This window comes from Xenopus laevis, chromosome 1S (assembly GCF_017654675.1).
Source record: "Xenopus laevis strain J_2021 chromosome 1S, Xenopus_laevis_v10.1, whole genome shotgun sequence".
Taxonomy (NCBI): Eukaryota; Metazoa; Chordata; class Amphibia; order Anura; family Pipidae; genus Xenopus; species Xenopus laevis.
In genome coordinates, this window is record NC_054372.1 from 176,893,085 (window position 1) to 176,917,622 (window position 24,538).

Sequence of the window (24,538 nt, forward strand, 5' to 3'; positions counted from 1 at the left end):
CAAAACCATAGGATTTGACACCTTCGCTCGGTTATTGAGGCTTGAGGTCTCTAATCCCAGAAGGGCGACAGATCATCCGTGTGCCACTACCCGTAAAAGAAAAGAATTCAGTGGCAGATGCTGAATGGCAACTCTTTGGGCTTGTTCAATTGTTTAGAGAAGTGAGGAGAGCACACCAGATGCAGATTGCTGCTGCAAAGTGCTTTATTCCTGACTACATACACACAACGGGGCAGATTTATCAAGGGTCGAATTTCGAAGTAATGGGAGTTTTTTTGAACTCCCATAATGTCGAAATTTGAATAAAAAAAGACCAATGGAAATGTATTAAAAAAAAAAATCAAAGTTTTTAACTTCGGGTGAACAGGCTGTATTCAAATAGTTCGAATCTGAGTTTTAGTGCATTCGATCGAATTCGAGACTAAGGGGCAGATTTATCAAAGGTCGATTTGAAAATTCGAATTTAAAAAATTTCAATTTTGAGCTAACTTTTGTGTACTTCGACTAGGGAATAGTCCAAATTTGATTCCAACTTGAAAATTTTTTGAAATTTATCATGTACTGTCTCTTTAAAAATTCGACTTCTACCATTCACCATCTAAGACCTGCTGAATTGCTGTTTTAGCCTATGGGGGACCTCCTAGAACCTATTTGGAGTCAATTGGTGGACTTTGAAAAATCAAAGTTTTTTTGGGGGGGAGAAATTCAAATTGTACGATTCGAATGGCTATTACTTCAATTCGTACGATTCAAATTCGATCGAAATGGACCTATTCGCCAAAAAGAACCCTTTAATTTAATTTCAGTTGGTCTTTTTGAATTTGAATTTCGCAGTTTTTCAAATTCGACCCTTGATAAATCTGCCCCTTAAGTATTTGCCCCAAATGGTTTCTAGGAGGTCCCCCATAGGCTAAAACATCAATTTGGCAGGTTTTAGATGGCGAATGGTCGAAGTTTTAAAGAGACAGTACATCATAAATTTCAATATTCGAATAGTCTAATTTTTTTCAAATTCAAACTCATTTTGGTTGATTCGATAGTCGAAGTACACTAAAAAAAATAGCTTGAAAATTGAATTTTTAAATTCCCTTGATAAATCTGCCCCAACATGTTTAAGGCTTGCTCATAAAGGTATGAAGCCTTTTATCTGGAATTCTTGCTTTGCAAATAGGCGATTCCATTGTATAGAGAATATTTCTAATCTTATTATAGGTATTTCTCATTTACTGTACATAACAGTCCCTCTGGTAACATGTGACTACAGTTAGTGGAATCAGGCAGTGCTGCCATGTTAAAGGGAAAGTAGAACTTGTGTTTATAGGATTTCCATAGTGACATTGTATTGTCTGTTGTTTTACGTCTCTGGTTTACGTTTTTCCATTTGTTCATATATCAAGTTTCTATCTGTCAGGTTTATTCGTTCTGTTCAGTGAGTCGATGTGAAGGGGAGGGTGTCTATTTTCTGGCTAATTATCAGGGGAGATGGCTAGTGATAGGGGGCAGGGAAATCATCCAGGCAGTAAGAGTGTTCTTTAGTCCTTTAGAAGACATTCTACAATGGTATTATACAATATTCTTTATCTAAGGGAATTTCCACAAAATGGGCAAAACAATAGTTGGAATGAATCCATTGTGCTTATTGGAGTCACAGATCAAACCTCCATATGTAATATAAGGCACTGAGTTTGCCCAGGAGCAGTGACCCAACCTCTGCCTGTTTATTAGATTCTCCTTGTTTGCCGCTAGTTCTGACTAGGGATGCACCGAATCCCCGAAACCTTCAAGAAAGATTCGGCCAAATAACGAACCAAATCCGAATTTGAATATGCAAATTAGGGGTCGGAAGGGGAAAATATTTTTACTTCCTTGTTTTGTGACAAAAAGTCATGCAATTTCCCTCCCTGCCTCTAATTTGCATATGCAAATTAGGATTCGGTTCGGCCGGGCAGAAGGATTCGGCCGAATCCCGAATTCTGCCAGTTCATTGGATCCTTCTTGTTTGCCTTGTAAAGAATGTGTATATATTAGGGATGCACTGAATCCACTATTTTGGATTCGGCCGAATCCTTTGCGAAAGAGTTGGCCGATTACTGAACCAAATCATAATTTGCATATGCATTTTTTATTTCCTTGTTTTTTGAAAAAAAGTCACACGATTTCCCTTCCTGCCCTAATTTGCATATGCAAATTAGGATTTGGATTCGGTCCGGCCGGGCAGAAGGATTCGGCCAAATCCGAATCCTGCTGAAAAAAGCCAAATCGCGCACCGAATCCTGGATTCTGTGCATTCTAGTATATATATTTATTACTATTGCATCAAAGCTGCTGAATTGTTTTCTTTAAAGGGGACCTGTCACCCAAAAAATTATTCCAAATCCTATTTTATCTCATTAGTCAAGCAAAATGAACTTTAATTACACTATATAAATGATTTGAATCTTGTTTCAGTCTGGGAATTAATAATTATAACAAGCAGGCAGGAGCCATTTTGTGGACACTGTTATTAAGACAAGTCTTGTATCATCTCAGAATCTTGTTTGTGCACCAGAATGGGGGACCTGATGTCCATCCCCATGCCCTGGCTACACAATTAAATGGTGAAGAGAACGGGGGAATGTGTGGAGAGCAGTGACATGTAGGAAGTGCTGAATGGAAAGTGAAAGTAATCGTCTGCCTGCCTAGGCATAGAGGAGGGGCAGGCAATGTTTGATTGACAGCTGAGATATTTAAATGAGTTTACAACAGCTATAAATGCTTTAATAAAAATAGAATTTGGATTTCATGTTTAATTTAAAAAGGACTTTTATTATACAGATTTTTATGTCTGGGTGACAGGTCCACTTTAATAAATCACCTTCCTCATATAACATGTCATCTGCATTTCATCAACTCACCTGTGGCTATGGTTGCCACCCGGCTGGTAAAACTCCTGCCAAGGCCGGGGCCAGTATTACAAATGTACCGGCAATGTAGTTGACAAAAGCCCTTGAAACATACCTTTTCTCTGCCCCCTTTTGGGTCACAGCCTGTGGCTCCACCCCCTTTTGGGTCACGGCCCTCCCCTTAAAAATTTTCTGAAAAGCTGGCAACCCTACCCGTGGCTCACCTCAACAAAGGGAGCCATATCTTCGTTTTGATTTTAGAAAGCACCAGGAGAAGAGCAGGAAAAAAAACAGGAAACATAATTTGACATTTTTTTTGTAACTGAAAATAATGTTTAATATAAATAAAAATAGCAGTAGAGTAAAGTCTGGAAGGGTTTAAAATAATTGGCTATTTTTCATTCTACCTTTCTATGTTAGTGAGGGTGAGTAGTGCTTCACGCTTCAATTTCATAGGGAACTAATGCCAATCATTTTTAAAAAAAAAAAAAATTCACATTTCTCTTCCAACAGGGTGCTGGGAAAATATTAGGGATGCACCAGATTCGGTCCGGGATTCAGCCGAATCCTTCTGCCCGGCCGATCCAAATTTGCATATGCAAATTAGAGGAGGTGAGGGAAATTGCATGACTTTTTGTCACAAAACAAAGAAGTAAAAAATGTTTTCCCCTTCCCACTCCTACTGGATATGAAAATTAGGATTCGGATTCAGTCGAATCTTTCACAAAGGATTCGGCTGAATCCAAAATAGTGGAATTGGTGGATCCATAGAAAATATGTCTGATGAATTGAGGTGAACTTCGGTGATGATATATAGGAAGACAATTTACACCTTCGTAAAGATGCTCCTTAGTGCTCCATCCAAGTACAGGTAATGGACCTATTATCCGGAATCATCGGGACCTGGGGCTTTCTGGAAAGCGTGTCTTTCCGTAATTTGGATCTTGACACCTTAAGTCTACTAGAAAATCATGTAAACATTAAATAAACCCAATAGGCTGGTTTTACTTCCAATAAGGATTAATTATATCTTAGTTGGGATCAAGTACAAGCTACTGTTTAATTATTACAGAGAAAAAGGAAATAATTTTTAAAATTTTGGATTATTTGATAATAATGGAGTCTATGGGAGACGGCCTTTCTGTAATTCGGAACTTTCTGGATAACAGGTTTCCGGATAACGGATCCCATACCTGTACAACACTAAACTTGGATGACCAATGATTGGAAAAGTTTGAAAACTGGACAAGCATCTTAAAATATGTGATATGAGAACCCAATTTTAATGTAACTATTGGAAAGATGTTTCAATCTGTAAAACTGATTTAGTCACGAGGGAATTGTTAATGAGAATGAAATGTGAATGAGAATGAATCAAGTCAATTTGTAACACCAAAAAATGAAAGTTTTTTAAATAAGGATGCACCAAATCCACTATTTGGGATTCGGCCGAATCCCCGGTGAAAGATTCGGACGAATACCGAACCCAGATCCTAATATGCAATCTCATTTGCATATGCAAATTAGGGTCAGGAAAGGAAAAAGTGGAAAAAACTCTTCTTTAGTTACGAAAAGTCACGTGATTTCCCAACCCGCCCCTAATTTACATATGTAAATTAAGATTCAGTTCGGTCAGGCACAAGGATTTGGCCAAATTCGAATCATGCTGAAAAAGGCCAAATCCTGTATTCGGTGCATCCCTAGTTTAAGGGTAGGGGCACACCTGGAGACTAATTGCCTAATTGCCTCTTCTTTGGGGCGACTAATCTCCCCGAACTGCTTCCGACGACTTTGGAAATCGAAGCGCCGCGAGTGCATTGCCGCAGCCGTTTTTTCATTGAAGAAGGCAGAAGACACGAGGAAGCAGTTTTGGGAGATTAGTTGTCCCAAAGATGAGCCGATTAGTCGCCAGGCGACTAAATCTCCCTATGTGCCGCTGCCCTTAAAGGGATCCTGTCATTGGAAAACATGTTTTTTTCAAAACACATCAGTTAATAGTGCTACTCCAGCAGAATTCTGCACTGAAATCCATTTCTCAAAAGAGCAAACAGATTTTTTTATATTTAATTTTGAAATCTGACATGGGGCTAGACATTTTGTCAATTTCCCAGCTGCCCCCAGTCATGTGACTTGTGCCTGCACTTTAGGAGAGAAATACTATAGTCATACCTCCCAAGATTTTGGAAATAAAAAGAGGGAGAATTTTTTTTTTTCCGCACGTAGCGCAGCAATTTTTTGACCACACCCCTTTCTGTGGCCACACCCCCTAATTACCATGTTTGTTTTACAAAATTTGGCAGGTTATGAAAGTTTGAAAATATTTCTCCTTATCTAAACTGTGTTTTTGTGTCTCAAAATTGTTACAAAGTATCTTATTTGCACCTGTTAGGTGTTCTGGGCTCTCTGCTAAAAGCCAATTAAGTGAGAAACTTTGTTTCTTTTTCTGGCTGTTCAGTGCAGAGAAAAGAGGGACTTTTCAGTACAAATGAGGGACTGCAGGTTGAGCTGTCAAAAGAGGGACTGTCCCTCTGAAAAAGGGACAGTTGGGAGGTATGCTATAGTTCATATAAACAAGCTGCTGTGTAGCAATGGTGGAAAGTGAAAAAAGTCTATATGGTACAGGTTAAATAGTGGATAACAGATAACACCATTATGTTCTACAGAGCTTATCTGCTGTGTAACCTGAGCCTTTTCTCCTTTTAATAGCTGCCCCCATTGCTACACAGCAGCTTATTTATATAAACTATAGTAATGTTTCTGAAGCAAACACACCAGTTTTACCAGTGCAGGGCAACACTGCATTATATTTTTATTACTTTACTTTTATTTTTTCTTGTTATCGTTCCTTTAAATTGGCAGAACTGGACAGCCTGTCAGAAAATATATGTGGTCGAACACAGGGCTGGAAGAAAAAGTATTTATATATGAAATGCAAGAATTTTTTTTTAAAATATGAATACTTGCACTGCAACGGCACAACCAGTTAAGGTTCAGCGACCAAATCATAACAAGAAATAATAAAAAATGAGCAGATATCTAGGTTTAGTTTAAAAGCAAGTCACCAACCCAGGGACACTGGGGTTTTGATAAAGCAGGAGCAGGGAAATATACAAAGTATAATGGAAAAGTACAGCAAAGGGTGAAAAACCTTCACAACGGCAATGTCTGATATTTTTTCAAAACAAGAGAAATAAAAAATAGCAGATAAAGCAAAATATGATAAATCCAATAATCCAGTTAACTGTGTAAATGAAGATCACATCCATGTCCACGTCGAATCTCCATCCCTGATTTTCATTGTCACCGTCCGGTCTTTGTCCAGTATGCGGAAATCTCCTTCCATGCAAATGTCTACTAAACCCTATGATTAAAACACAAGATTGGCACTGTAAAATATACTGTGTAACGGTTACCAACTGCCCCTTAATTTAAAGTAGGGATTCACCAAATCCACTATTTTGGATTCGGCTGAACCCCCCGAATCCTTTGCGAAAGATTTGGCCAAATGCCGACCCGAATCCGAATACTAATTTGCTTATGCAATTTAGGGGTGGGAAGGGGAAAACATTTTTTAGTTCCTTGTTTTGTGACAAAAAGTCACACGATTTCCCTCCCGCCCCAATCAAAATTCGGTTCGGCTGGGCAGAAGGATTTGGGCGAATCCGAATCCTGCTGAAAAAGAATAAAGAAAAAAAGAATCCTGCCCGAATCCCAAACCGAATCCTGGATTCTGTGCATCTCTAATTTGAAAGAACAGTTCAGTATAAAAATAAACCTTTTCTCACTGAATTAAATCTGGCTCAAAATTGGCTAAATAGGCTGTGCAAAATAAAAAATGTTTTTAATATAGTTAGTTAGGCAAAAATGTAATGTATAAAGGCTGGAGTGACTGGATGTCTAACATAATAGCAAGAACTCTACATCTTGCTTTTCAGCTCTTGGGGGGTTATTTATTAAAATCCGAATTTATCTCTCCGATCAAATTCGCTCTGTTTTTTTTAGTTATTCGTTATTACATTTTCCCGAAAATTTACTTTGTGGGAAAAAATCCGATTTTCACAAATTTTTCAGACTTTTTCATCCGATTTTCACTAATTTTTTTAAATTTTCCCCTCGAAAACTCAGAAAACTTCGGGGTATTGCACAAAACCTAGCTTACATCAAAAAAATCATTCGGACTTCTCCCATTGACTTATATGCAACCTCGACAGGTCTGAGATGCCGGATTTTCAGATTCTGACTTTTCCATCCTCTGGGTTTAATAAATTCCGAATAATTCGTGATTTTTTTAAAGTCCTATTTTATAAAAAAAAAAAAATCTTTTGTGATTTTTGCATTCAGAGTTTAGTAAATAACCCCCTTGGTTTCCACTGAGTGGTTACCAGGCAGTCACCAATCAATTACTTGAGGGGGGGAGGGGCACATGGGGCATAACTGTTGCTTTTGAATCTGAGCTGAATGCTGAGGATCAATTACAAACTTACTGAACAGTTATGTCCCATGTGGCTCCTCTTCAAGTCTCTAACTCAGAGTTAGAGAGCTGAAAAGCAGGAAGTAGTGTTCTGTTCTGTTAGACATCCAGTCACTCCAGCCTTTATACATAACATATTTGGCTAACTAACTATATTTGAAACATTTTTATTTTTACACTGAACTGTTCTTTTAAACACAGTTTAAAGGGATCAAGTCATATAGAAACACATTGGACCAGGTTCAATTCAGTGAGAAAAACAATATATATATATATATTGTACTTGAAAAACTTTAAAACCTTAAAGGTGAAGGAAAGGCTTAAATTAATTAAGCTTTATCAGAAAGGTCTATATAAATACACCAGTAAACCCTCAAAGTAATGCTGCTCTGAGTCCTCTGTGAAAAGAAACAAAGTGTGTCTTTCTTTCTATTGTGTACTCATGGGCTTCTGTATCAGACTTCGTGTTTTCAGCTTAAACCTCCAGGGCAGGGCTTGAGCATGCTCAGTTTACTCCTTTCTCCCTCTTCCCCTCCCTCCTCCCGTCCCTGCTGTAATCTGAGCCCAGAGCTATGTGTGAGCAGGGAGAGACTCAGGCAGGAAGTGATGTCACACCCAGCTAATATGGCAGCTGTTATCCTAAAAAGAGAGAGCGTCTAGAGTTCTTTACTTGGGTATGGTAAAGCATTCTGCCGAATAAATATAGTCTTAGTCTTGCATTATTGTTGATAATCTATTGGCAATAAACTGCTTCAGCAGTTTTCCTTCTCTTTTATAGTTATTACCTGCCATCTTAGCGACTTCTGACAATACCAACATTTGCAGTGGATGTGGTCCTTTCCAAAAGATCTGCACAGGCTCTCTCATTTGATATAATGATTTTCCTTGAGGCCAAAAGACTTGATCAGCCTTATTTTGCCTACTAATTAGGTGACCAAACTTAAGGGTGGTCCTTTAGCCCCTGGGACAAAGATCAGATCATACGGAGGTCCTCTAGCACCCATTGGAAAAGGTGGTTGCATAAAAAGCTTAGCTGATCAGATATCAGAGGCTATCATTTTAGTCCCAGACATGGACCAACAACCTGCTTACTTGGGCAAGTGGGACTTGAAATATCAATTAGTTTATCGCCAGCTTCTGATATATTTCTTTGTCTCACAGTAGATACATTTTTAAATACTCAAATATTCTGTGCTCTACGGACATTGCAGATGTGAGTAGATTCTGGCAATTATACTTTTGCTATGCCTAAGGACAAAGCATTATATATTTATTAGTACTGCACATATAATACATATTAATAATCCGCATAATGTACTGAGGCAAGAACTATAACTTCCAGTGTCCTTTGGGAGTTGTAATTCTAAGTACTAGAGTACCTCATCCCAATAAAAATTTCAGCATCACCAGATGATAAGCACAGTTTACGGAGAGAAGATACGAGTTGTAATTCAGGTTTTTCCATTTCCTCCCCTGGTTATTTGCGAAACTGCAGAAAAAATTGTTTTGTAGCAAATCTCATTTTAGTCTTCTGACTATTTTGTTACGCAATAAATTTGTGGGAAACTAAATTAGAGTCTATGGGCCTTTTTTTCCCAAACATACTTTTTCTGCATTGGGGCTACCAATACAACATTTCCCTTACTTTCAAGTCTTGTTGACTGTGTTAAGTGAATCTGCCATGTTTCACTTTGTGTGATTGCAGACGTCTCTAGAGAGCAGCTGGCCATACACGGCAATAAAAGCTGCCAACAGACCAAGTCGGCAGCTTATCGGCCCATGCGTGGGGCCCTCCGACGGGCTTCCCCAATAGATACCAGGCCAAAAGTCGGCCAGATATCAATCGGGTAGGGTCAAAAATCCAGTCAGATCGCGGCCGCATCTGTTTGTTGATGCGTCCCGCAATCTGACCGCCCGTATTGCCTACATTATGATCTGATTGTTGGGCCCTAGGGCCCATGATCGGATCAACTGGTTATCGCCCACCTCAATGTCAGCATATCGGGGAGAAATCAACAAACGAGTGGATCTCTACGTGTATGGCCACCTTTAGAGTCAGCACTTAGCATTAATTGGCTAATAGTGTTGCAGCAGGCCAGAGACAACGGCAAGGCTAAAGGTAATTGAGCACTTATTTTAGAGACCTAATTTGTGTGTTTGCAGACGTTTCTAGAGGCGCACCTAAAGGCAGCACAGCAGGACTTGCCTCAGTAGGTCATAGACAACGGCAGGTAGTTCAGCAGCACTCATTTAAGACTTCATTTGTGTGATTGCAGACATCCCTAGAGAGCACACCCAGGGGCAAATTTATCAAAGTGTGAATTTAGAACTCACCACAAGGAAACACTTTTTATTCATGTCTATTGGACTGCATATTTATCAAATGGTAAACGCCATTGATAAATACAGCCTTAGAGACAAGATTTCAAATTTCAGCACACGTTGAAGAGAATGCCAATATGATTGCAGGTGTGTAGAGAGCGCTTACCAACAGCAGGACTTTATTACCGTTAGGCCTATGACCACAACAGCTTTGAAAAATTTGAGCATTTAAGAGACTGTTATTGGTATGAATGCAGGTGTCTCTACAGTTTCTACAAACTGGAGAGTAGAGAGTAGGACCCAACTTGAGTGACAACTAGGCCCCACAAATATTACATATTACACAAAGCAAATGACAGTAAGAATTGACAGGCCCCCACCACAAAAAAATGTGCCGACAAAGCAGGAGTAGTAATAGTAGCAATAGCTACAAGATTTTCCCCACAGGTTGAATTCTCCTTTAAGGGGCTATTAAAGCCCATGCAACACTATTTTGGGCTATATTAAGCTAATATGGTTGAAGATCAGACGAACACAGAAGAGCAAGGATTACACTTGCCTTCACTTGGTGAGAGATATGAAGGGAAGGTGTAGTGGAACTACTGCTACTGTGCATAAATATAAAATAAGGACACCAGGAGGTTCTTGCAGCAAACAAACAGATCATGTTTACTGTCACAGATAATGATCCACAGGGTTCAATACTCACAGAGCCACAGAGGAAAGGTAGCTGTAGCACCGTGTGGAGAATGCTACAGAAGTTTAATGTGCACCTCTAGGTTGCAAATGCCCTTTTTGTGCTCCGAATCCATACACAGAAATGGATAAAACAATTCTTGAATCCCTCTTCAAACTGTGGTCCCTTCACTTTAGGCAAATCAGAACCTAGAGGAGATCTACTCCCTGCTATCAATCCTTGCTGGAGCACTGGCTGTTCATTCTCTATATGTCTGACTATCTCACTTTCCTAGAAAGTACTATTAAATAACACCACTGGCTAAGCTGTGCTGCCGTAGATACCTCTAGTTAATCACAGCTTTACTGAACCTTGTTGAACCCAGGATTCCTAAAGCACATGCAGCTGGGTCCACAACCAAAGGCCAAAGAGAAAGATCCACAACTAACAGAACACTATGTTAAAGTGTGGCAGGAAGTGGTCATAATGCTTAGGGGCAATAATAGAGAATAACTAGATACATAGGCATCTGCCCAGCAAGTAGGGAGATAAGAAAGTGTACGGATTTAAAGCCATATGGGCTTACTGAACCTATGGGTTCTTATATCTGCCTCTTCCAACAACCTGTGCTGGACAGGTTGGTTACTGTCCTTGTTCTCCTCTGGCTTTAATTCCCTGGTTTCTCATTGGATTTCTCGCGGGTCGCGGTTCTCCGAGTCGCGGGTCTTCTCAATAGCGAATTTTATTCAATTTTTTCTGATCACGCCTACTTCTACTGATGTCACTTCCTGTTTACAATGACAGCACTTCCTGTTTCTTGATGGTCAGCTGGTCGCGGATCGGGTAGCGGATAATGTACTTGCTGGTCGGGTAGCCGGTCCAAGTGGGTAAGTATGCGGGTTGCAGGTTGGTTCCACGCAGGATCTATCTCATGGGCATTCAGACTTGCTTTTCAGCATTTTGCTGTTTTTTTTTTTTTAACTATGATAATGGAACATCTTATCTAGAAACTCAATATCCAGAAAATTCTGAATTACAGAAAGGCCATCTCCCATAAGTCAATTTTAAGCAAATAAAAGATTTTCTTTCTCCCTCTGTAATAATAAAACAATACTTGAGCCATATTGGTGCCAAATCAGGTCATATTCCAAGAAGATGGAACTGCAGGTTCATTTGAAAGTTAATGTTTTAAGATTTTTTTGATATGGAGGAAGATTTAAAATATTTTAAAAAAGCATTTTAGACTTTACAACCTCTGCTTTGAATTTTTGAAGAGCTTCAAAGTCAAGTCTATTTTTTTCAGAAAAACAAGAAAATGTAATACTGACATTTTCCAGCTAAAACATCCTATGAGCTCTACACTGTATAATTGCAAAACTTTATATTCATTTTTCAGAAGTTATATATATTTGCAAACTCAAATGCCTGGAGGTTATTTTTGTATCAACAACTTGAAATCATCTTGTAATCAGAGTGTAATTGCTGCAGAAATGAAGGCATCCAGTGGTGTTTTTTTTTATAATTGGAAAGCTAGAATTCTAGAGGGAAAACATGCACTTTTAGTGCTTCATGTTTCTATTTATCTCATGTAGTGCTGCTTGGAAATGTTTAAAATTAGACTCTGTAATGAAATCACTGGAATTCTAATTTACTACAGACAACACAAATTCTTGTATGAGTTCGGACTCTTTCACATACAGACTTTGATCAGCCTCTGTGGATATTCTTCTTAAAGCAGTTAAATCTGATCTGCCTGATATTGCAGCAAGATCTGACAAAGTGTCATCTTGATCCAAATTTCGATGAGATCATGGAAACAATCTGAATCATTCAATGCAAATATCCCAGCAACTAAAAGCAAGGAAATTGTTTATGAAATGCATAGGACTTCACTAACAAAGGGCATAAGATGGTTGGTTTAATTGCCCAGGTTGGACCATGCTGCAACTGTTAATACTTTTATAATACAAGAGCCATGAATATTCTGTAAATTATATCCTTATAAACAGTGACTAGTGATGTCATCAGTTATAAACAGTGAGTAGTGATGTAATTTTTGTCACATGACCCCTAAAACGTATGTATTATAATAAATAAAGTACCCCATGGTCATGGAACTCCTCAGTGACTTATAATATCCTTATATTTTACAATAGGGGGTACTTTATTCACTATATAATCAAATGGTGTTTGGACCAACAGCTGCCAAGCAATGAGAAAAGACTTAATGGAGTTGTTCACCTTTAAATTAACTTTTAGTATGATGTAGAGAGTGATGAAAACCAATTTGTAATTGGTTTTCATTTTTTATTACTTGTGGCTTCTGAGTTATTTAACTTTTTATTCAGCAGCTCTCCAGTTTGCAATTTCAGCAATCTGGTTGCTGGGGTCAAACTACCATAGCAACCATGCATTAATTTGACTGGAATACGAATAGGAGAGGGCCTAGATAGAAAGATGAGTAATAGAAAGTAGCATTAACAATACATTTGTAGCTTAACATAGCATTAGTTTATTTAGGTGGGGTCAGTGACCCCCCCATCTGAAAGCTGGGAAGAGTCAGAAGAAGAAGGCAAATAATTCAAAAACTATAAAAAAGAAATAATGAAGAACAATTGAAAAGTTGCTTAGAATTAGCAACTCTACAACAGACTTAAAGTTAAAGGGCACCTGTTGGGTAAAAATGTTATCCCCAACCAAAGGTGTGGGCTAATAGAGCCTGCATTCCGGTTGGGGATAACAGTAGTTTTTTATTTTTTGTTTAAAATGCCCCCCGCCAGCGCTGGGCTACCCACACCGGGAGGGAGCAGCCATGTCTTATAAGCCATGTCTTATTATTAACATAATGAAAATGTGCCACGAATTGTTCGTTATGAGCGTGACGTCACATGCGTGTTATGCGCATGCAAGTGACCAGACATGGCTGCTCCCTCCTGGTGTGGGTAGTGTAGCGCTGGCGGGGGGCATTTAAAAAAAAAACCAAAAAAACCTACTGTCATCCCCAACCGGAATGCGGGCTCAATTAGCCCACACCTTTGGATGGGGATAACATTTTTACCAAACAGGTGCCCTTTAACGTTAAGGTGAACCACCCCTTTAATAAACTGGCTCATGCTTGCCAAATGTTCCTAGCATCAAAGAAGATATATTTTGGCTAACTGGCAAAAGCAATTTATAAAAGGTTTATAAAATTGCCAAACTGCACAAAAGTATTTCAGTGCCTTATTTACCATCAATTCGGTTTATATATTCTTTCGTATAGTTTATATATTTTTCTCCTTCTAGTTACATGGGACATGCTGGACCCCTAGCAACAAAAAAAAAAAATTGGGAGGGGCCCAGCACAGAAGGAGTCTTAAACTTCCTCCACCTCCATCTATGAGAAGTGTGGCTGGGGAGAATTATTTGCAACCACAACATCTGCTTTCCCTATAGTTACGTCAGTGGAAGAAAGTGATCCAGCATTCTAGGAAACCAACCATGGGATGAAAATATAGGGTGGAAGGTACAGGACTGACTAATTTCCAGAGCTGCAAATAACCCCCCAGAGCTCAGCTGTTCGCCTTAGCCCTTCTGTATCATATCCAGATTTTGAGGACTTTTGCAGACCCCTTTAAAAGCCACATAAACCTATACAACCACACTACCCCATACCTCGCACCTCCAGTTGCGGGTCCGGTTTGAGCTTTTCTTCTTGCTCTCCCCACCTGCCAACTTGCACTGCCAGTCTGCTGGCTTCCGACCTCCTTTTTTATAGACGCGCGCCTTTTTGTGACGTCATTGGTCGGGAACATCTACTATAGATGTTCTCTGGTCCTTGTTTCAAATGAGGGGTGGGCGTGTCCTAACCGTCCCTGCCAGAAGCAATGTAGGAGGGGGACAGTCAATCACATCCCTGCAGTCACACAAGCAAAGACAGGCTTCAGTTCCCTATCAGGTCATGCTGGCTGCTGATTGGTTCCTGTCCTATAGTGCAGTGATCTGAGTGCCGCCAGCTCCCCTGCACAGCCTGGGATTTCAGAGAGCAGGAAGTGGAAGAGAGAAGAGGGATAATTAGGGTTTTCACAGATATATTCAATACATCAGCCTGAAACACTGCTTTTCTAAGCACAATTCTTCTATATCTAAATGAGTATAATGCACTGGTACGTTCTTATTTTTTTACACAAAATGTCTCCCTTAATATAATTTAATAGGGGAACTTTGATCAAATAAACTCTCACCACTATATACAGGGTGCTTAGCTCCGAGTCTTTCATTTAAGAGAGCCCATCTTCTCCAATCTACATTCAATCAGCCAGACAATCAAGGCCACTCACAACACTGCTCGGATGGCTGCGTTCAACGCCCCAGACCGATATCAAGGGAAGACTCCATATGTCTACAGCATAGCAGCAACAACTGAATACGCACGTAAGTACTCCATGGACATGTCAAAAGGAAAAAAGCTTTATTTCACATTAATCCTGGCGACTGTCAGGTAATTATATGATGCCTATGATTTTGTGTTGCAAGATATGAAACGCGTCGATTAATGTTAAATAAAGCTTTTTTTCTATCTTCTATTTCTATTGTTTGCATCAGAAAAAGATGAATGCTATTTCCTTATGCTTTTGCCCCTAGCTTCATAATTTCCCTTAGCATCTCATAACACCCCTATTGTGTTATAATCCTTTCACAATAATATCGCTGTGGCAGTTAGTCCTATGAGTTGCAATTTGTCATCATTTTGGTGTGTCCAGTAACAAAGAGTCTCCATAGAATCCGCTAGAGCAGGGACCACTTCCTTAATTGTGTCATAGGGATAAATTTACTGAAGGATGACGACAATTCGCCAGCATTATCGTTTTTAGGCACTTTGCTAATTTACTAACGGGCGCAGGCTTAACTTTGCTAGTGAAAGAGACGCTAGTGCTCATTCGCACTCCATCGCCAGACGAATTTTCGATCTGGCGAATGGACGTTAGTCTGCAAATTCACTAAAATGTGGATTTTACTGAACGTTAACTCTTTCGCTAGACCTGCCTTCACCAGCTCAGACCAGGCGAACTGCAATGGAGTGCATAGATCTTCCTCAATCTTCTGTTACTTATATCATATTTTTTAGTGGAAAAAGTTTCTAAGTCCAAAAAAGCTGGCGTCTTTTCCTTTTTTCAGAGTGACAGCCTGCGAAAGTCCTTACATTTTTTTGGGGTAACCGGGTTTCCCCCATACATTTTGTAACATATAGAACATTAACAATACATTGGGCTCATGCGTAGGGCATTATAACAACTGTATTTTCTTTACTTGAGTAATGTAATGTATTTGCTGCAACATATACGTCCATTCAACTTTATAATTTCCCGCCGTATGCAAATTAGCCTGAGCGAAGACCTCTAACGAAGTTGATCGCTAGCGCATCTTTGCTTTGATTGCCGAAGTAACGCTAGCGAAAATTCACCAGCGTTCGGCGCCCTGCGAGCAACTTTGTATTTTAGCACAATTCAGCAGAATTTTTAGGACACAAGGAGAACTTGTTTATCTATTGCACCCACTTTGGAAGGCAGAACAGTAAACTGGAAAACTTGTAATTCAGTAAAGGCCATTGCACCCTTAAAATTTCAGTCGGGTCGTATTGGGTGTCCAAGTGAAGTCAAAACACGCCATGTAAATAAGTCACGCAAGGTGTTTATGAAAGAATAGATGAGTTATGGTGGTGCAGTATGGAGGTTTTGGCTAACCAGCCTGAGACAATCGCAACTTGTAAACTGCAAGATAATTCAGAAACACCTTCTAGTGATGACAAAGCAAGAGGGACATGTAAATCACACATTCACCTCTAGATATTTCCACTTGCCAAACACAAAGGGAAAATAGCTGCCATCAAACCTTTTTTTTTTGAGTTGTGCACAGTGGTGTATCTCTGGTGTCAGTAGATATGGAACACAGTGCTTGCATGGCAGGGTGCCAAAATAATAACTGCAGAATACTCTGCAAAAATAACAGATTAAATGCAAAATATTCCAATCGTCCATCTGAATAATAAATACATGACTTGACTCTGTGTAATGAGTTATTGCAGGCACATCAAGCCAAACAGTCACATCTTATTACATTTTCTAATTTATAAACTGATCAATTTTTCTTCTGAAATTCCTTTCCCGTCACACACAGGAATCTTCTTAAAAGGCTGAGGCGTAATTGCACATAAATTACCTTTCGGCAGATATTAATTTTAACTACTTAACAAATTCAATTTGGATAATGATCTTTACTTTACTGCCACTTTTTTTTGGCTCTTGCTACCAATCATAGTCATTATTCCATCTCAGTTACATCTTTATTTGATAAAACAGAATGATTTTCTTTCATTGCGGTATATTCAAATCAGATTGTTTAAACACTTTTCAGCTACAAATAGCTAAATGGCAAAGTAAAAGGAACACAAATATATAAGGAGACTACCTTTCCCCGAAACAAATTAACCTTCATGCATGGTGGTTATTTGCACTTGCCTGTACAATTTCTACTAAGTACCTTCCTGTAATACCTTTAAATGTTGCAGAGCCATGCATGGGACCTGATATCTGGTGGTGGAACATCAACTTTATTTTTTTGTTTTAGTTTTATATGTTCAACAGTCAAGTAAAAAGCTGCGATTAAGTGATGCGATATAGTACACAACAATGCGTACACATAGTGTGGATAGTTGCTGGTTGAAGACTATACCAACTAGAGTGCTTATAATATATAGTCCGTACAACTAAAAAATAAAAAGAAAATCAAATTTAAACAGATCAGCTATCATGTCTAAACATTAACTAAGTTCTAAGATCTTTATGTAGGGGTTATTTTGCATTATTTTATAGTTAGCCCATTTTTCCCAGATTTTAAGGTAGGTGTCTAAGGAGCCTTCTCTCTCTGCTGCCGCTCTTTCCATGGAGCATCTAACGTCAATACGATTTTTGCATTCCTGCAAAGACGGTGATTTGGGGGATTTCCAGTATTTTGCGATCAGGGTGGTCGTAGCATTAAGGATCTGAAAAAGCTGTTGCCTTGTAGGTTTGGGGAGTTTCACTGGGTAGAGTTGTATTAAAGCCACTTCAGGGATCATAGGAATTTGCTGGCCTAATAGTTGGGTTATGAGGTCTAAGACTTGTTGCCAGAGCGGAATTATGATTTGGCATTCCCACCACATGTGTAAGAGCGAGCCTTGGGCTCCACAGCCTCTCCAACAGCAAACCGGATAATGTGGTATGATTTGAGATAAGTGCCATCTGTAGATGAGTTTGATGTAGGCCTCCTTATGGTTAATATCCTTTGTCATTGTTGTTTTTGAGATCTTGTTCCCACTTGCTCACATATGGGAGTTTATCGTTAGGGTCTTGGGCTAGGAGCTGTTTGTAACAGTTTGAAATGAGCCTTTTCCCATTCCAGCCCTGCTTGCAGAGGTATTCCATAAATGTTTTGGCCCCAATAGTCCTGTAGTTCTTAACAGCGGAGCCAGTGGGTAATTTGTAGGTAAGCATAATGGTCAGTTTGTTCAAGGTTATACTTCTCAGCCAGGTTCTCAAACGTTGCAGGGGAGTTGAGTGGGTATAGATCTGCTACTGCACGTATCCCTTTTTGGCACCAAGATGTGATTTGGATCTGGGGAATGTTAGGTAGCACCACTAGCGGGAACAGTGGTGAGGGAAACAAGCCAAAGTTATGTTTCAATGCCAGTTTTTGCCATGTTTGTAGCGTAAAACTTGTGGTAGGTAGCAGGTTAGTGAGGGTGGTCTGTGTTCTTTATCCAGCCAGAAATATTGTTCCAGTGATCGGAGGTTAGCAAACTCTGCTTACAGGTCTATCCAATTTTTTTGCCCCCGAGGGGCATGCATAAGTACTGCAGATTCCAGTATCGATGCAGAATGATAGAATATTTGGTATACCCAGGCCACCCGCCGCTCTGGATAACTGTGCCGTCTGGAATTTTACCCTCGGTTGTTTGTCTTGCCAGATGAAGTGGTTAAGTGTCCTCTGTAAAGACAGTAGGAGGGTGGCAGCGAGATCTGGAGGGTCCTAAATAAGTACAGTATCTGAGGCAGAAAGTTAATTTTAACAGCCACAATTCGGCCTAACCAAGATATATATTCTCTCCTCCACCTATTACAGTCTTGGGATATTTTATGTAGCAGGGGTTGGTAGTTTAATTTAAAAATATTCTCTGGGTCTTTAGGTAGCTTAACCCCTAGATAGACTAAGAATTTCTCTCTCCAATTAAACTGAAATGCAGAATTAAGGGTGGCTAGGGAGACTTGTGTTAATGGGGAGAGCCTGGGCTTTGGCAGTGTTAATCTTATACCAGGAATTTTTTTGGAACTCTAGGATTCGGGATGGATATGGTAGGATTGGTTAAGGTGAGCAGGATGTCGTCTGCAAAAAGCCCTATTTTCTGTGTCCCTGATTTTGTTGCTAGACCTCCAATATCTATGTCATCCCTGATCTTTTGGGCCAGCGGTTCTACCATCAGGGCAAAGATGGGGGGAGAGTGGGCAGCCCTAGTGGGTCCTGTTAGTGATGGGGAAGGCGTCTGACAGGGTCCCGGATACACTCACCTTGGCGGTTGGGAGGGAGTACAAAGGCTGTATTGCTTTTATGAAAATGGGGCCAAGGGCAAATTGCTGGAGTGTTTTAGTCATGTACATCCAATTAACCCTGTCGAACGCCTTCTCAGTGTCTACCCACAGTAGTACAGTAGGTTGCCTAGTTTGTTTAATTATGTGTAGTAAACTGTGGAATCTCCGGGTGCTATCGGTGGAACATCATCTTTTCAAGGCTGTAGCACCTCAAAAAATACACCAGGAGAGCAATCGCCAGCAACTAATCACCTGTAATTGCTGTAATTGCTTTCCCACCAGCAACAAAGTGAATTGCTGGGGGTAAAACCCATTTGTCGCTTAAAGGAGAATTCAACCCTGATGTTAAAAAACCCCTAACCCCCATAGACCCCCCTCCCTCCTTCCCCCAGCCTAAGTGTTACCCCGGGCAAATGCCACTAATGTTTTACTTACCCCCGTAGTGCAGATTCAGGCATCAGAGTTCACGGCACCATCTTCTTTTCTTCGAAAATCTTCGGAATGAGACCAGCGTGGCGGTGCATGCGCAGTTTTCTGTTTCGCGACAACTGCGCATGTGCCGAATCTCATGAAAATTGCTGAAGCGCCGGTCGCATTCCAAAGACTACTGAAGCGGCTGAAGATGGCGCCCGTGAACTCCGATGCCCGAATCTGCACCAAGGGGTAAGGAAAATGTTAGGGGCATTTACCCAAGGTAACACTTAGGCTGGGGGGAGGAGAGAGGGGGGTCTATGTAGAGTAGGGGGTAGAGGTTTTTTAACGGTAGGGTTGAATTCTCCTTTAAAGGAGAACTAAACCCTAAAAATAAATATGGCTAAAACTGCCATGTTTTATATAGTTAACTCATAGCGCCAGCCTAAAGTTTCAGCTTGTCAATAGCAGCAATGATCCAGGACTTCAAACAGGGGGTCACCATTTTGGAAAGTGTCTGTGACACTCACATGCTCAGTGGGCTCTGAGCAGCTGTTGATAAGCAAAGCTTAGGGGTTGTCACTAATTATCAAGCAGAAAATGAGGTTTGTCTGTAATATAAGCTGATGCTACAGGGCTGATTATTAAATTCTGATGGTTTCTGTGCTGCCATGTTGTAATTATCTGTATTAATTACTAATCAGCCTTATATTGTGACATTTCTATTCTATGTGTACTGTATATTGTGAGTGGGTCCCTAAGCTCAGTAAGTGACAGCAGCACAGAGCATGTGCAGTGAATCAGCAGAAAAGAAGATGGGGAGCTACTGGGGCATCTTTGGAGACACAAATCTTTACTGCTAAAAGGCTGTGGTTGCCTTGGGCTGGTACAGAAGCACACAAAACATAATGTACAACATTTCTAGCTTACTTTTTTAGCTTAACTTTCCTTGTCCTTTAAAGAAGAACTAACCCCCCCACAGCTAAAAGCCCCCATCCAGCTTTTCCACTGGCCCCCCTGCCTGCTTCCTCCCCGCATAGTGTTCAACAAAACAATACGTGCCCCATCCAGCAACACTGACCTAAATTTGCAGAGTAAAGCAGCGAAGCTCAGGGGCGCCATGTTTGCTTTCTTATCTTCGTGAAGTGAGCGCCGACACTTCAGCCGTTAGCACATGCACAGTTGGAGTTGGAAAGCACCAACATCACATGGGCCTGACGCAAACCTGCCCTTAAGTAAAGCTCTGATATTACTTACAGACTGGAAATCTTTTTCCGCTGTTATTTATTCCCAGCATTCTTTAATAATGGGAAGCAGAGCTTTGCAAGGACATAGGGTGATTTTCACCCTGGAGTCCAGAACTGCCATCAGAAATCACAGGGCCCCATACGACAAAATTTCCTGTGCCCCCTGGGCATGCGCCCACTGCAAGCCCCACCTACAGGTCCGCCCTCCCCACCCCACAGGTCCGCCCCCCACCACACAGTAAAAAAAACAAAAAAAATATTGGTGGCTAGGGTTCCCCCATGTTAATAAAAAATAAAAAGATATTGGTGGTCAGGGCCCCCCATAAAAAAACATTTGTGGCCAGGGCCCCCCATTAAAAAATATTGGTGGCTAGGACCCCACATGAGAAAAAAAAATTGGTGGCCTAAATTGGTCCCAGAGACCCTTAAACGTCCATGCCTTCCCGAAGTCAGCAGCTCTCAGAAAGATGGGGGATAAATTCAGCAACACCTGATGACTCCAGCAGGGCCGCCATCAGGGGGGGACATGGGGGAGAGTTGTAGGGGGTCCGAGGGTAAGGGGGGCCCGGCAAACGCCACACTTAATTGATTAGCCGGGCCCCCCTTACCCTCGGGCCCCCCTTACCCTCGGGCCCCCTATAACTCTCCCCCCTGTCCCCCCCTGATGGCGGCCCTGCTGGAGTCATCAGGTGTTGCTGAATTTATTCACCTGATTTATTTATCTGAAGGTCCAGTAACCAAAGAAAGATGGTATGAGCAGTTACATTTTGCTTGCCTGATGGTATTACAATAAAGAAATAAACCATCTATTTGCTATATTCCATTGGTCTTGTGTAAACATTGCCCATTTTTTTTGTAGCCTTTCTGTGATATGGCTACATCGCCACAGCATTTTCCACTTCCGAATCACCAAATGATTGTGGGGAAGTAAAGTCTAAAATAAAATAAGGCTAGAAATGCTGTATTTTGTATACTAAACATAAACATGAACTTACTGCATCACAAGCCTAATCAAACAAATAATTTATGCTTTCTTTCAAAGTTGGCCACAGGGGGTCACCATCTTGTAACTTTGTTAAACATCTTTGCAAGACCAAGACTGTGCACACGCTCAGTGTGGTCTGGGCTGCTTAGGGATCATCATAAATTATCAAAACAGCACAAGTCAAATAATATCTGCCAGAATCCAATACAGCAAGACTGATTAATAATAAGAATAGGCAGACTGCCCTGGGTCCTGTGTTGTCATGTAATCTAATGTGGATTTTAAAGTTTTTGTATTGTTTAATACAAACTTTCTCCAAATCTGCAGAACCAGTGGCTGCAGCAAAATAATCCTTCAATGAGAATCCCAGTTTATTTGTTTAAATCTGTCTCCATGATCTTTGTCCCTCAAGCTGGAGTTGGAAACAGTAAAGGGGTTGTAAAGCCGAAATAAAATCCAATACAAATCTCTACACAGTCGCCGACTGCTCTACAGGGAAACAAACAAAGCTGCTTGAGTTCTGAATGGCTGGGAAGTAAGGCGGGGGCTTCCCCTGCTGTTCATAAGTATGATTGTTTCCCCGTCCAGCAGTTAGGGACCGTCTGACAATTCCTATCCACAGCAGTAAATGAAGGGAGAATTTCACTGCATACAGTCAGGTTTCTTATAAAAACGGTACACATATTTTCATTGAGGTACATTGGGGATAGGTTTCTTTTTCATTAAAGAAAGTAAAAATTGGATTTTATTTTTTTTGCCTTAACATGCCCTTTACATAGGTGTTTATGCAAATCTAATTGGGTTCTAATAGTGTCCTACCCACACCTAAATGACAGAATGCTGTACACACATGGGGGAACATTAAACCTGGGGTTTAACTTGTGCAGAACATAAACAGTGGATATGTTACACGTCTCCATTTGCATGACATAAGGATATATTTCTTTATACGGAATGTAGATAAAGCTTTTTACATACTGTAGTCACTCATATAATGCCTACTCCCATCACCTATTCTTAAAGGAACAGTAACACCAAAAAATTAAAGTGTTTTAAAGTAATGAAAATATAATACTGTTGCCCTGCACTGGCTAAATGGGTGTATTTGCTTCAAAAACACTACTATAGTTCATATAAACAAGCTGCTGTGTAGCAATGGTGGAAAAAGAAAAAAGGCTATATGGCACAAGTTAAATAGAGGATAACAGATAACACCATTATATTCTATAGAGCTTATCTGCTGTGTAACCTGAGCCTTTTCTCCTTTGAATGGCTGCCCCCATTGCTACACAGCAGCTTATTTATATAAACTATAGTAGTGTTTCTGAAGCAAACACAGCAGTTTTACCAGTGCAGGGCAACACTGCAATATATTTTTTATCTCTTTAAAGGACAAGTAAAGCCTGAATATAATATTGTGCTCAGGGAAAGCCATACCTCAATACAGTTTAGTAGTACAGTCAGTTCGCTGAAGAGTTAAGCCATTTAGAAGATTTGAAGCCAATGTTTTCGCAAAAGCGCTTATTAAATAGAGAGCTCAACCCACAATGCATCGCATTGCCATCAAGGCTAAGAATGGATAGGATGCCCACTATGTATTTCTCTGATTCAGCGCATGTACAAATGATACGGCTTGTGAGTCTTGCTGTCATGCATCAGCACAGATATGCCCTCAATAGAAGTTTAACCAATAGGAACCACTATTGTGGGTTGTTATAGTTAAGCGTGTCCCAATCTCTGCTACATAGATGCTGATCGTCTATAGAAGAGTATTTATTTATGATCGGTGTCAGTGGTTTTGGATTATCTGGCAGCTGTTTAGTTACAATGCATACACTGTTACGAGCAACAGTGCGGGTGGGAAATTTTCGTGCAGATCGACGGAAGGGATGCAACTGATGACGCAAGTGGTTTAAACATGGTGGATGTGAAATGCTTGAGGAGAAAAAAACTACACAACAATTTTATTGCTTTTAAAAACTGTAATTTAATGATGAAGTACATTAGAAAGGGATTTCCTTGTCCTTTAAAACAATTTTATTTTTGATGTTACTGTTCCTTTAACACTGAAGATGACATATACTCGAAAAAAAACATGTACTATAAACATCCCTTAGTAGCTCTTTGAATAGGGGATTAATCATATATATTTTTATAATTGTAACACAAACATATATGTGTATACCTGATGCTCTTACCTCCAAATCCTCTAAACAACCGGTTGCTGTTGGGTAGTGGCCATTTGGAATAATTTGCTCTTTGGAAACATTCTTTCCTTTTCAAATATTCATTGGGGAAAAAGGCAAGAGATGATTTGTTCAAGTCTGTAAATTGAAATATGGAAAATGGCACAAAATCACTTTTAACATCTAAATATATAGATACATAATCTGCATTATGAATAATGTCTACTTGGACTGAGCATAGTACTCATTCACATTGGCATGTTACAAGTAAAAATTGTGTTATTTTGTATGAAGATAATTCTACTGGTATAGAACTTTGCACATTTTTGCTGCCTCTTGGACTGAAAGAAGGACACTGCAACTTTGTGTATGCTTCTTAAATTGCACCAATATGGCAGTGGGTTAAAAGCTCATATTGTATTTGTATTTGTAGCCACATCTTATATAGAATGACGTTCAGACACAGTAAGGCCAAATGCAATGAAGCTTTGCTGGGACTATTGACTCATCCAAAACAAGGTCAACCAGGGGGGTTCATGGGCTTTTCACCACCTGAGGCGACCTTTTGGGTGCCACCCCACCTCACACCCGGTGCTTACCTTATCTGAGCCCCCGAGGTGGGTCGAGGGGGGGGGGAGCATCACTAGAGCAGAGATCACAATTGTGTTCTCTGCACTAGAAGAGATGAAATTCTGATTTATATATCAGATTTTCGGCTCTTTAATTTACCATGGTGGCTTTTTGCTGCACCAGAT

The 24,538-nt window shown here is 40.2% G+C and overlaps 1 protein-coding gene across 4 annotated transcripts in view; it reads right to left on the reverse strand.

Moving 5' to 3' along the window:
• Nucleotides 1-5,645: 5,645 nt before the first annotated feature.
• The window catches only part of rnf180.S (ring finger protein 180 S homeolog), a 52,092-nt gene continuing 33,199 nt past the window's right edge, over nt 5,646-24,538 (reverse strand). For 2 of the 4 annotated variants that reach the window (XM_018241537.2, XM_018241538.2), the window contains exons 6-7: nt 23,796-23,921; nt 5,646-6,243 (exon numbers count right to left, since the gene is read on the reverse strand). In XM_018241537.2, coding sequence (XP_018097026.1) covers nt 6,059-6,243; nt 23,796-23,921 — 311 coding nt within the window. In that variant the 3' untranslated portion in view covers nt 5,646-6,058. Of the gene's footprint in view, nt 6,244-16,661; nt 18,356-23,794; nt 23,922-24,538 lie in introns of those variants that run through there. The other 2 variants (XM_018241539.2, XM_018241540.2) reach the window with 2 other exon arrangements.